Source organism: Vigna unguiculata, chromosome 7, assembly GCF_004118075.2.
Source record: "Vigna unguiculata cultivar IT97K-499-35 chromosome 7, ASM411807v1, whole genome shotgun sequence".
NCBI classification, from domain to species: Eukaryota; Viridiplantae; Streptophyta; class Magnoliopsida; order Fabales; family Fabaceae; genus Vigna; species Vigna unguiculata.
Genome location: NC_040285.1, coordinates 27,215,236 through 27,226,604, shown reverse-complemented (window position 1 = coordinate 27,226,604; position 11,369 = coordinate 27,215,236). Strand labels below are relative to the sequence as shown.

The 11,369-nt window shown below is 35.5% G+C and overlaps 1 protein-coding gene across 6 annotated transcripts; it reads right to left on the bottom strand.

Annotated features, from left to right (window-relative positions):
• Positions 1-864: 864 nt before the first annotated feature.
• Positions 865-11,072, bottom strand: LOC114191017. 6 transcript variants are annotated; one of them, XR_003605912.1, is made up of 15 exons: positions 10,590-11,072; positions 10,352-10,523; positions 9,612-9,829; positions 8,470-8,530; positions 8,100-8,172; positions 7,897-7,974; positions 6,973-7,130; positions 5,993-6,161; positions 4,962-5,427; positions 4,470-4,868; positions 3,308-3,511; positions 2,012-2,145; positions 1,399-1,736; positions 1,198-1,322; positions 865-992 (listed from the first exon to the last, which is right to left on the bottom strand). XR_003605912.1 is itself a non-coding variant. In XM_028080150.1 (13 exons), exons 1-13 carry the CDS (start codon positions 10,929-10,931, stop codon positions 1,550-1,552), a joined length of 2,661 nt encoding a protein of 886 aa, XP_027935951.1. In that variant the 5' UTR covers positions 10,932-11,072; the 3' UTR covers positions 865-1,549. The 6 variants fall into 6 exon arrangements, 2 of the variants coding, with proteins under 2 accessions (XP_027935951.1, XP_027935952.1); XR_003605909.1 differs by having other exon boundaries at positions 1,140-1,736; XR_003605910.1 differs by having other exon boundaries at positions 1,198-1,736.
• Positions 11,073-11,369: the final 297 nt, after the last annotated feature.

Genomic DNA, 11,369 nt, shown 5'->3' with positions numbered 1-11,369 from the left:
GAGTTTCTCAAAGACCAAGTCAAGATGCTCAAATATAAATGGCTAATCTTTGAAGTCTGCCTTCAATGGGTATCCATGGTATCCTGGGATTCCAACTGCTGGATTAGTAAGGAATTCAAAACACAAATGATTATCTTTGACAAACCGAGAAACAAATCCTTTGTATTTTGTAGAGTATGTAAAAGGTTATTTAAACAAAGCGGCAAATTGGAGATGAGAAAGAAATTTCAGATGCCATACATGTTGAATATCCAAAAACGTGTCATTGTTGTCCACTGAATTTGTTATTACCATCACAGGTTGCTTTTGACCGATGATTTACTGTGCATGGTGTGAGATGATAGGTCGTATAGTGGGATAAGATTTTTGTTGGTGGTGGTGTGGGATGTTTGGTAGGCTGGGCCCACGGTGAGATTATCATGCAGGATCAGTAGCTAATACAGAACCGGCAAAAGTATTGTTGACAGAGAGTGTTGAGTTAGAGGACTGAGCCATAATAGGACCAGCATACTTCTGATCAGACCTATTATAGCAACACCAGGTGTGGCCAAGATTTTAACAAACATGGCTCTATGATCCCTATCGCTGTGAGAGATTTACAATTATTTTCTGTCATTTAATATACTCCATCTGCCATGATAATTACCCACCACAAGAATTCCCAATATTACATAAGATAATGATACTTTAACCCACTTTTTTTGACCCACTTTTAACCCACTACTTCAATCACCATTAGATCATCACATCACTAAAAAAAATAAAAAAAAATGATCTAATGGTGATTAAAACAATGGGTTAAAAATGGGTCAAAAAAAATAGGTTAAAATATCATTTTCCTATTACATAAAACGATAATACATCTGGCGTGGAATAATTACCCCCTCGGATCTCTTATTCAAATGATTTTGAGATATCAAACTATTCATTTTGCTGTTACATTTGCAAGTCTGAGCAGGCGCAACTTCCATTGCCAACTACGATCCCTTCCTCTGGATTAAAAGAATAAAAAAAAGTATTCAATGTTATTTTACCTGCCTAACTAATAACTATAATTGATGCCCCATACAAGTCATTAATTTCTTGAACAAATGATATTAACATTTTTATATACTATTTTACATGAAATCTACTAGTACCAATCAACCAATGAAGTTTTCTTGCTGAATGGAAGGGGAATCAGCCAATGAAGTGAACCTGATCTTGTCAACACAATCAATCCCGAATTATTGGTTGTTGGTGACGTTAAATTTCCAACAGCGTCATTTCGTGTTAGTGGAATAAAAAAACACTGTCGCTGCAACAGTGGGAGCCTGCCGTTGCTTCATTTACAAAACACCCTGTTCAAAATAGTAGATTGTGGTGAAGTAAAAAACTAAAGATAGAACTAATGCTTACCAGTTATGCAATCTTCAAGGCCTGATGATACTATGCATACATTAAGCTAAGCACAAAATTTGCACATCTGTGCAATGATGATACATTAAACCACAACCGGTAGTTATACCAGTCCCAAGCATAACAACCATTACAGAATGGAGGTATAGTTTTACAATCCTTCGTCCGTGATGACACCATTGGAGGTATTGTCAATCCTCTGCTTGGCAGAAATCACCCTATCCAAAGTCTGGTCCGAGACCAAGATCCCTGTGGTTTCCAAATCAGCAACTACAGCAACAGCCGCATCTAGTTCCCCGAGATCAACGCAGAGAGAGATTATCTCATCATAAAGAGAACTGTAACATCGGAGAAAATGAAGAAACAATAAGCTGAAAAGCAACAGACGTGGGATGGCAGAAAACGAAAGGTTGCCTTCATTTTGCAGTTATCATAGTGAATAAAATTCTGCAATGTCTAATCCAACCCCACAGTTATTTATTCTTTTCTCAGAAATATCGGGTTAACTTTCTTTTCCTCCTGGTCAAGCATATAAAATATCTAGATTTTTGTTGGCTGGGTTGGGTAACCCACACAAGAACACGGGTCTTGTTTTACAAAGAAAATAAATTACCTCCCAAACTTGTAACCAAGTCCATGAGTTGTTTGCAAAATTGTTAAGAAAGCTGAGGGTAGAGGTGCCCTTATAGCTGCACGCAAGATCATGGCACAATCCCCTATAGTTGGTGTCCCTCCCAATTCTATGACCTGTACAATATAGGTCAAAATCTCATTCAGCAAAGACAAGCATATACCAAAGAATGTTGATAGGTTAAATATATCCAAAAAGACTAAAGTAGTTTGCTAGTTACTAATAACAATTTATTCAGTGTGTTAGCTCCTAAGTCAAGTGGGAAATTCTAACTTCAAACAAAGTAGTGGAAGTCTCAGCATTATTTACACAGATGATGAATATATCTCCACTACATTCTAACTAATATATAAGCCAAATTTCAAAATTCAATGAATCATTACACAACACTTGGACAGGAATCAACAAGCAGAAAGGTAGACAACTAGATACCAATGTTCTTTTTTTAATTCTTCTTGTTTGAGAACAAGAACACTTCTATATGAAGCAAATATAAATATCAAAATTCAGACTATTTATAAAATTGTTTTCGAAACACCAAGAATGTTTAATATCCCATTGAAGGAAGACTGAATCAACAGGATTCGCAAACTAGCGTAACTGATCCATGCATCACCATGAAAGTTGAATCAAGTAAAAAATAACACCTGTCACCAAAATGCTGCCAGCCAGCATGTTCCAGTAAACTATTTTTAGAATTGATAACCTGAAATCATAAATCTCAAGAGTATCCCTCACATTTAAGAAATAACAAATGTAAAGGGATATCCTAGATATGCTAGTATTCTTTACATAAATGTTAGGGTTGCTGCAATGAATCTTTCTCACAAATATTTCATTGAAATTCCCTTAGTTATACGATTTTAGCCTTCATGTAATTGAATGAATAAACTCAGAAATTGGAACTAAAACAATTTACAGATTAAGCAACTTCACCCAAACTCCCAAACTGTTGAACCTTAAGTTGAATGACCTTCGCAAGTAAAAAGGAGAGAAGATGATAAAATCGGGTAACAATATCCCTCAAACACGTCAATCATGAATACAAGAAAGTTAAGACCGCCAAAATCAAGATACAAAATTTAATGTCATCATCCTACATCATTTTGGATCTTAAATTACTTTTATGTGCAGTGTTATAAAGTACAGCTTTTATTTTGTACATTTGAAGAGGCAGTAATCATATTCCGTGTCTGCAAGAAACTGAGAATTTGACCAATTAAAACCATTTCAACAAGAAGCAAGTTTGCAGTTAAAAGTCAAGCTTTAGTTATTTACCTTCTGCATAACTTTGATTGCCAACACAACTTCCCATTCTTGTGACCATCTACGAGGAGGTCTGTTCTTCAGTTCTCTCTCCCATGTCCATCCCCAAGCATCTGCTAACGTGTACATGTCTGACACATCAAAAATTTTTCGCTTCCTCATTTCCTTAAATGCCTCAAATACGTCCAGTGGAAACCAATCATCATCATCATCATCCTGCCAGCAAAGAAGTTAGATTCAGAATGTAAAAGCTGCAACAAAGATTGAAAGAATGTAATGTTAACAGAGAACGGATGGTCCATAAATGGCTCTCAGCTTCTCATGAATCATTCTCACCAAAAACCTCAGGCTGCAATATCAGTTTTATCATGTCGGTTTTTGTTGGGAATAGTCCAAGTGTGAGTCAAAAAGTCCCACATTGGATAGAAAAGACAAAGTTAAACACTATATAAGAATAAAGACCCATAACAACATTGCCTTAAGGTTTTGGTGTAAAAGTGGTGTCTAAGGTCTTATATGTGTAAGACTAATGTCATATAACCATATAGAACCACAATCTCTCAATGACCATAACTATGCTATAACCATGACCATAACCTATATGAAATATATATAACCTATCAGTGGTATCAGAGCCGATGGTTCGGAGTGACTGACCGCATAACCATAACCAAAAAGGGGTCACCGAAGTGACTGACCGCATAACCATAACCAAAGGGGTCACTCATACACACCTGAAGAGAAATATACCACATGAAAAAAAGAAAAAAAACAAGGGACTCACCCTTGAGGGGAGATGTTGGGAATAGTCCAAGTGTGAGTCAAAAAGTCCCACATTGGATAGAAAAGACAAAGTTAAACACTATATAAGAATAAAGACCCATAACAACATTGCCTTAAGGTTTTGGTGTAAAAGTGGTGTCTAAGGTCTTATATGTGTAAGACTAATGTCATATAACCATATAGAACCACAATCTCTCAATGACCATAACTATGCCATGACCATGCCCATAACCGTATATGAAAAATATATATAACTTATCAGTTTTTACATCCTAACATTTTGGGATCTTCTGTACACAAAACCTGCCTTACTGTCTAAACAAGTAGAAGAACCCAACTCTCTCCATCCAAACTTACAAAGGAAAAGAATACCAAGGAATTATTATCGTACCGCTGCCTGCAATCTGGATTTTCTAAACTTTTTGGATCTAGTGATAGGTTGATCAGAATCTTTAAACAACTGGACTCCAATCATTTGAAGAGGCTTCTTAGCTTCAACTTCCTTGACTTTTATCCTGTCTACGTCTTGGTTCTCTGCTGGTTCTACTTCCTCTTCTACTTGTTCTGCTTCCTCCTCCTCCTCATCAACTTCATCATCTTCAGCATCTTTAGTAGCATCTTCTATTGCATCAATGTCATCTGCAACTTCAGAGACGTCTGATTTAGCTGCATCCATTGTCATTTCTTGATCACCAGTTAAGCCTTCACCTAAAAAGCGACGTATCCAGAACTCTGTATTTCCTTCCTGTAGCTGTATACGTGAAATCAATGCATCCAGCTCTTCATCCACCTAGAACATGAATCATATTTAAGTTTAGCATTATATATTATAGGTCAGATGGAGAGAAAAGAAAAGGTACTTAAACAACACAAAAGAATCGACCTCTTCTTCCTCCTCTTCCACCGGAGGAATCCAAAGGGGCCTACCACGAGATCGATTTATTCTCCTTGCTTTTTGTACCCGTTGGTAAAGAATATTTCTAGTTCCATCAGTAGGCAAGTCTTGTGCTTCTAGTTCTTCCTTCAATTCAGACACAAGCATTTTACTAGCAGCCTTAGGCTTTAAAGAATTCTGTTCAGGCCCCTTTATGAGTTTCTTTAGTCTCTCCTTCACTCTAATATAATCATATTCAGATACACCATCCCCTAAAACTGCAATTCCTTCAATCTGCAAGGTCTTCAGGAGCTTTTTATTGTAATCCCTCAAATCCTCCAGGCATCTTTGTTTGAAGGAGGTCTCCATTGGGTTTGAATATATAAATCCTTGAGCATCAGGATCTAAAGGTGTTTTACCTCTTCGAGGCACCCACCGCTTGCGCTCGCCAGTTAGGCCACCCTCCTCAACATATCTGTCCAATTAACAACAATAAACACATTAATAAGAAAAATCTATACAATGATAAGCATTAGTTAATTGAGCCCATCAACTAAGATTTACTATATCAGTTAAAAAGAACGCCCGCATTAAAAAAAAAATAAAGGAAAGCAAAAAGAAAAAGTTAGAAGCTTTTATAAGTAGAAAACTTAAACGAGATTCTTAGAACCACTGCTTAGATTTTGATTTGCCTATTTCGCCAACTGGTGGTTTTAGAATATTAAAGTTACATCTGGTAGGAAAAATAAGCTGGACACAAACACAAGCCTTAGAAAAACAATTTATTATCAAGAGGTAAAATATCATACATTTGGTATGCACACTACTATTGGACAGCAGAAAAACATCTGGGAAGAAAACCCAACCGAAATAAACTAAATAAATAAAAGACAAGTGAAACCAAAATAATAGTTTTAATTTGGGTTTCAGCTCACTTGCTGAGAACAGATAACAATCATTTATGAAAACATGTATAAAATAAATAACTTAGATCAAAATATTAATAATAATAGCAACTGTTGTTGAAAAGGAAACAATACCTGGCAATATAATCAATCTCATATCCAAGTTCAGCCTCTTCTTGTAATGGTTCAATCCATGAGCTTACTAATGTCCGGTATTTTCTGCTCAAGATCATTGCTCGTGAAGGGATTGTCTGGTTATCTTTGGCCATAACTTCTAAAGCTTCAAGCATTTCAACAATTCTTCCTGAATTTCAAAATGACAACTAGGTTGAAGCAAAGCATTCTAAGTTAATTTTGGTCATAAAATTTTATAAATATACACTGAACACCACAAAGGAGCAAATCCCTGATGACTATCTTTAGTTACAATGTCTCAACAAGGGTAACAAATATAAGAAAATAACTTTTTAGGAAATAAGTACGTGCTCTGGAACCAGATATTCTACATATAATGGCAAGGCGGATGGATTCCCATGATACTCCCCCTGAAAATTCTTCTTTGGGCTGAAATTTAAGCACAACTTTAGAATAAATGCCTCATTATTATCTCCATACATTTCATAAAACAGATTGTGATGATACTTTTTTGGGTACAACTATTTTAGGTTAAGGAATTGGTGCCCTAATCCAACAATGGAAAAAAAGCTTGAGTTAAAAAAATATTAATGGGAGATGTGATAGGAGCACACTCTTTAATACACTCTCTCGGACACTCACTCTTAATAGTTAAACTTTATTGGAAAATACAAAAATCAAGAGAGGGAATCATTATATAAGAGGCGGGTTGCACACTTTTGTGATTTCCTATAATATTCAACCCATGAGAGTGAGTATATTCGAAAAAGTGCGTTAAAGAGTATGTTCCTAATATCTCTCTACTTATGAAAAACTTACACTTATTTCGCCCAAGGAGATAAGGAAAAGTTCAAACTTGTGACACAACAAATGCGAGCCCTTAAGGTTGATTGAATAAAATTGTAGATTATTTATTAATAGAGACAACATCTCTTAGAATGAGAAAACTATAAATGAATAGCCAGTAGATAGAATTATACCTTCCCGACATAATGCTCGAAGGTACAAAGAAAGTGGATCTCCATGATTCCCTTCATCATGTAGAACTTTTGTACCCCCTTCAAAGTTTTTAAGGGCACGAAAATGCCTAATAGCTTCTCGTACCACACAGTACTTCGTAAAACACTCCACTAACAGGCTGAAGATACAATATGGGACAAAATAGATCAAGAGAACATTCCACAGTCCTATATGACAAAATTAAACACTTCATTTTATTTAAACAAACACAGCTTAATGAGTACATAGCTATAAGATCCAAAATTACAGGTCATTAAACAGGTTACCTGATAATCTAAGTATCTTTCAGAAATAGAAGGAAAACTTAAAATTAAAGAATAGCATATAAGCAATAGAAGAGTTAACATTTAGTTGAGTGGTGGCTATTTATAACATGTTTGTATTTCCGTTGAAATGATCCCAAACCAATGTTCATATTACAGCTACAGTTTTTTGTTTCATGGTATAAATGAGCGTTGAGCATGAATCAATGGAGCATAATGTGTATCCATACATGCTATTAGCTGCTGTTGCAAAGTAAATTGTCTAGTAAGCAGTATCAATAAAATCTACATATTAAAACAGGATTCTGAGGCTTCAGACCTGAATTATACTCCTGGTTGTTCTGTCTAAATTGGGGTTTCGTGATTCAGTATTAGATTAGTAGTGTGCAGTTGTTGTGCTTCCTTGGTGTATTTAATTAGAGAGTAATGCCCATGTTTATATTTTCTTTGAAATCTATTGGTTTGTCACAGAATTTGCTGCAAATTCTGTTCATTATATATAACAGCTAACATTTAAAAAATAAATAAAAGTTTAAATTTTATACTAAAGTACTCAAATAATATAACATTGAACATGTACAATGGTCAGGTTCGTAAAAGAAAAATAACAATGTGTCGTACGCATGGGTCTTCGCATTTGGCTGTATACGCTTGTGAGATTCAACCATCATGCCGAGTAACTCAGCAACATCTTGTACTCTATAAGCCACACAGAAACAAGTTTAATACGATCACATCACATAAGAACAACTATAAATCAATCCATGAAATATTCAATTAAAGAATTCTAATGTCAGGTTTCACAGCCATTTAAATTATCTAACCTGTCATAAGATTCAGCTCTAGTATACGCTTGAATAACCCAATTATATGTATCTGTATCGGGCTTCATATAATCTGTTATGCCACAAATTAAAAATAACTTACAGTACATAGAATTAATAATGAAGAAAGGGATTTTAACAAATTAGAAGAAAAGACCATCTCAACTTCAACAGCACAAACAAAGAAACAAAAAAAAGAACGGAAACGAAGAAAATACATGAGAAATGAAAATTAATTGTGAAACAAGTTACAGTATAAGAAATAGAAACAAACTTCCCTTGAAATGGTAAATGAAATATTTATAAGTAAACAAATATAAGCATCAGAAAAAGAAGAAAGAGGGAGGGAAAGAAAACGTGGAGTGCACACCTTCTCCATATTCCATGTTCTCAAACGTTGCAAAAGCTATTTCAGGTATTCCGCAGGTAGCCTTATAATTTTGAAAGAAATAATATTAATAAAACATAGTGAAAACATCAGAAGATCAATCAGGCTCACATTTTGCTTTATCAAATCCAATTATTATTTGAAAATTTACAACAAAAAAAAAAACTGGCATTGTTTGTCTGAAACATCTACAACTTAAGTATCATTGTGTCATATTTCATATCAGTTACCTTTACATATTTTCTACTCAAAGAGAATGGAAAAACACGAGGCAAGGATTTTATAGCAATTTTCAGTAGGTAATTTATCCATATAATAATATAGGTTTAGTTACATTTTTTGTCCCCAATGTATTGTAATTGTGCAATTGTAGTTGTTTAAGTTTTAATAGTGTCAATTGAGTCTTCCAGGTATAAAAAAAATGTAATGTCAGTCCCCTCAATCCGAGAGACTCAATTGATACAATTAAACTCTGGAGTGACTAAAATAGTTCCATTGATCAACACAGTTGGAATCTGAAGAACTAAAACGGCACAATTGCAATACTTGGAGGATCAAAACTGCAATTAAGCTAATGATGCATGTACCACTGCCACGGGATAGGAGTCCCTTAATTTACACCAATAATCAGTTTCATGCACAGATAAAAATGTAGGAATGAAATATAAAAGAAATATCTTTTTCAAAAAAGGAAAATACGGACCCCTAAATCACCCATATTTCTAAGGAGGTACAAAAACAACTACTAATATTCCTAAAGATCAAATTGATCTTGCTTTCACTATTTCCCTTGCAAATTCTTGGAAGCAGGACAGTGTAATATCACAATTATAACCAAAAGAATGATGCTATCCACCTACAAAATTCTCCTCCTATCTCAAAACGAAAGTACTAGATAGAAAAAGTAAATGAACTTAACAGTCTTACAAAAATATAAAATGCATTTAGTACTCTTAACGTACAAGGGAAGTAGGAGGATCTAAAGTTATGCTAATTGAAAACCAAAGACAATCCAAAAGTCACAATAAATGTTTCCACCCCTATTTTTTTGGCAACATGAAACTGACCCCTAGACTATAACTGCACAAAACATTCTGGGATAAAACTAGACTGAGGAAGGTAACCTGCACACTAAGGAGGCAATTAAAATGAAATGTGGTTGCCATCCTTCCTGCTGCCTCCATCTCATAGGCAATGTCTAGCGCATTAGAATGGTCCCCAGCTTTGCAGTCTTCTTTGATCAGCAGATCATAAACCTCATCGGTAGCCTTGAGGCCAATATCGGCACCCTTGAAGAACACTTGGTTGGCACCTTCCAAATGCTTGCTCCGAATAAGTTCCTCTACACAACAACAGAATTAAAGCACACCATAAAGGAGAGACCAAAACAAATTAACAATAAGTAATTAACAACATGAGAAGAAGATAAACAGAATTATGGTATTTTTTTAGTTCTGTTTGGACGAGCTTCTCTACGAAGACTTACGGGAAAGAAAATACGAATAAAAACGAAATTATAAGCAAAAATTAGCTATTGCACAAGTTAAAAATGAAAATTTAGAGAAGTTTTTTGAGAGAACTTCTACAGATTAGCTTATGCTTAGCTTATGGAATGACTAATATCAATTTTTCTTCTTAAATCTCTCTTTTAAAAGGTTTTATGAAGAAACTCGTCCATACAGACCCTCAAAGCTAAAATAAACTTCGACACTTAGCTTTTATAGAAACTAGATTCCACAAAACTTCAAGTGCATAAGTTGATTTTAGTTTACTAATAAAGCACAATTCATTTTATCCTCGCATCTCTTTCTCCTGTACGTTTTAAGAGCAGAGAAGATTATTCAATTAGTCAAAATGAATATACCAATAAGAACAATCCAAGCTTGGCGAATATCATAATTTAGGTCTTGCATATCTCCAAGTATTTCGAGACCTCTAATGGCGCGACCTTTAGACCCAAATAACCTTACCAATGCCATGAATGTCTCGTGAACCGGTCGAAGCCCTGCAGCCAACTCTCTTCTCAACGATTCCATCTGCGTAAAACAATAATCAGTTGAATTGAAACGGCTTTCGGCGTCGTCGTAGAGAAATTATCATACCGCAGCTTCTTCGTGGCCGTTGAGGGCGTGTGACACTACCAATCCATGAAATGACCGAGGGCCAGGGCTGAGGCCCGCGGCGATCATGTCGTATATGACTTCCGACACGCCGTTTGAGTCGCGGTTCCGGGCCCGGTCCATGAGCTCCTCCATGAAACTGAAGCGGAGCCCGTTCTCGACCGAGCTCTGGTCATCCTTCGGCTGCTTCTTCTTCCTGCCCCGCTTTTCCGGAGCTGAAACCGCCGCGCGAACCGTCACAGTTCGGGGAGAGAACTGGTTCAATTTGAACGGGAAACTGACGTAACGGTGAGTGTAGCTGTAAGGTAAGATGAGTGAGGACATGAATATGTATAAAGAATTTGAGAGTAACGGATTTTGGTTTGGTGGCAGTGTCGACCGACTGAAGCAACAGCGTGGTGTGAGGTGCACTGATGATAAGGCAGACCGCGAATTGAAAAAGTGACGCACGGATTAAAAAAACCGCAACGAAATGAAGTTGACGAAATCTACATCTTATTCTCTCGAGTTTTTCTTTATGCACCTCCATGTTTTCTTCTTGTTGTTTATTAAAGTGGCAAGAAGACTATTTTACCTTTAACGAAAAAAATAATCAAGATTTTTAAATTATTTTTTAATCTAAAAATATATTTCGAACTGTAAAATGTATTATTTGTTGAAACGCATCTCTTAAATTGTATTTTATGGGTTAAATATATTTTTGTTGCGAAAATTATAATTATTTTATTTCCGAAATTTTGATTTAATTTAGTTTTCTAACTT

Excerpts from the sequence above, each read along its gene's own strand:
- LOC114191017 (XM_028080150.1), bottom strand. The coding sequence starts at position 10,931 with ATGTCCTCACTCATCTTACCTTACAGCTACACTCACCGTTACGTCAGT. Across the intron at positions 10,524-10,589 it reads ACGGCCACGAAGAAGCTGCG|ATGGAATCGTTGAGAAGAGA; the intron begins GTATGATAATTT and ends TGTTTTACGCAG. Across the intron at positions 2,146-3,307 it reads CAATCAAAGTTATGCAGAAG|GTCATAGAATTGGGAGGGAC; the intron begins GTAAATAACTAA and ends TATATTGTACAG.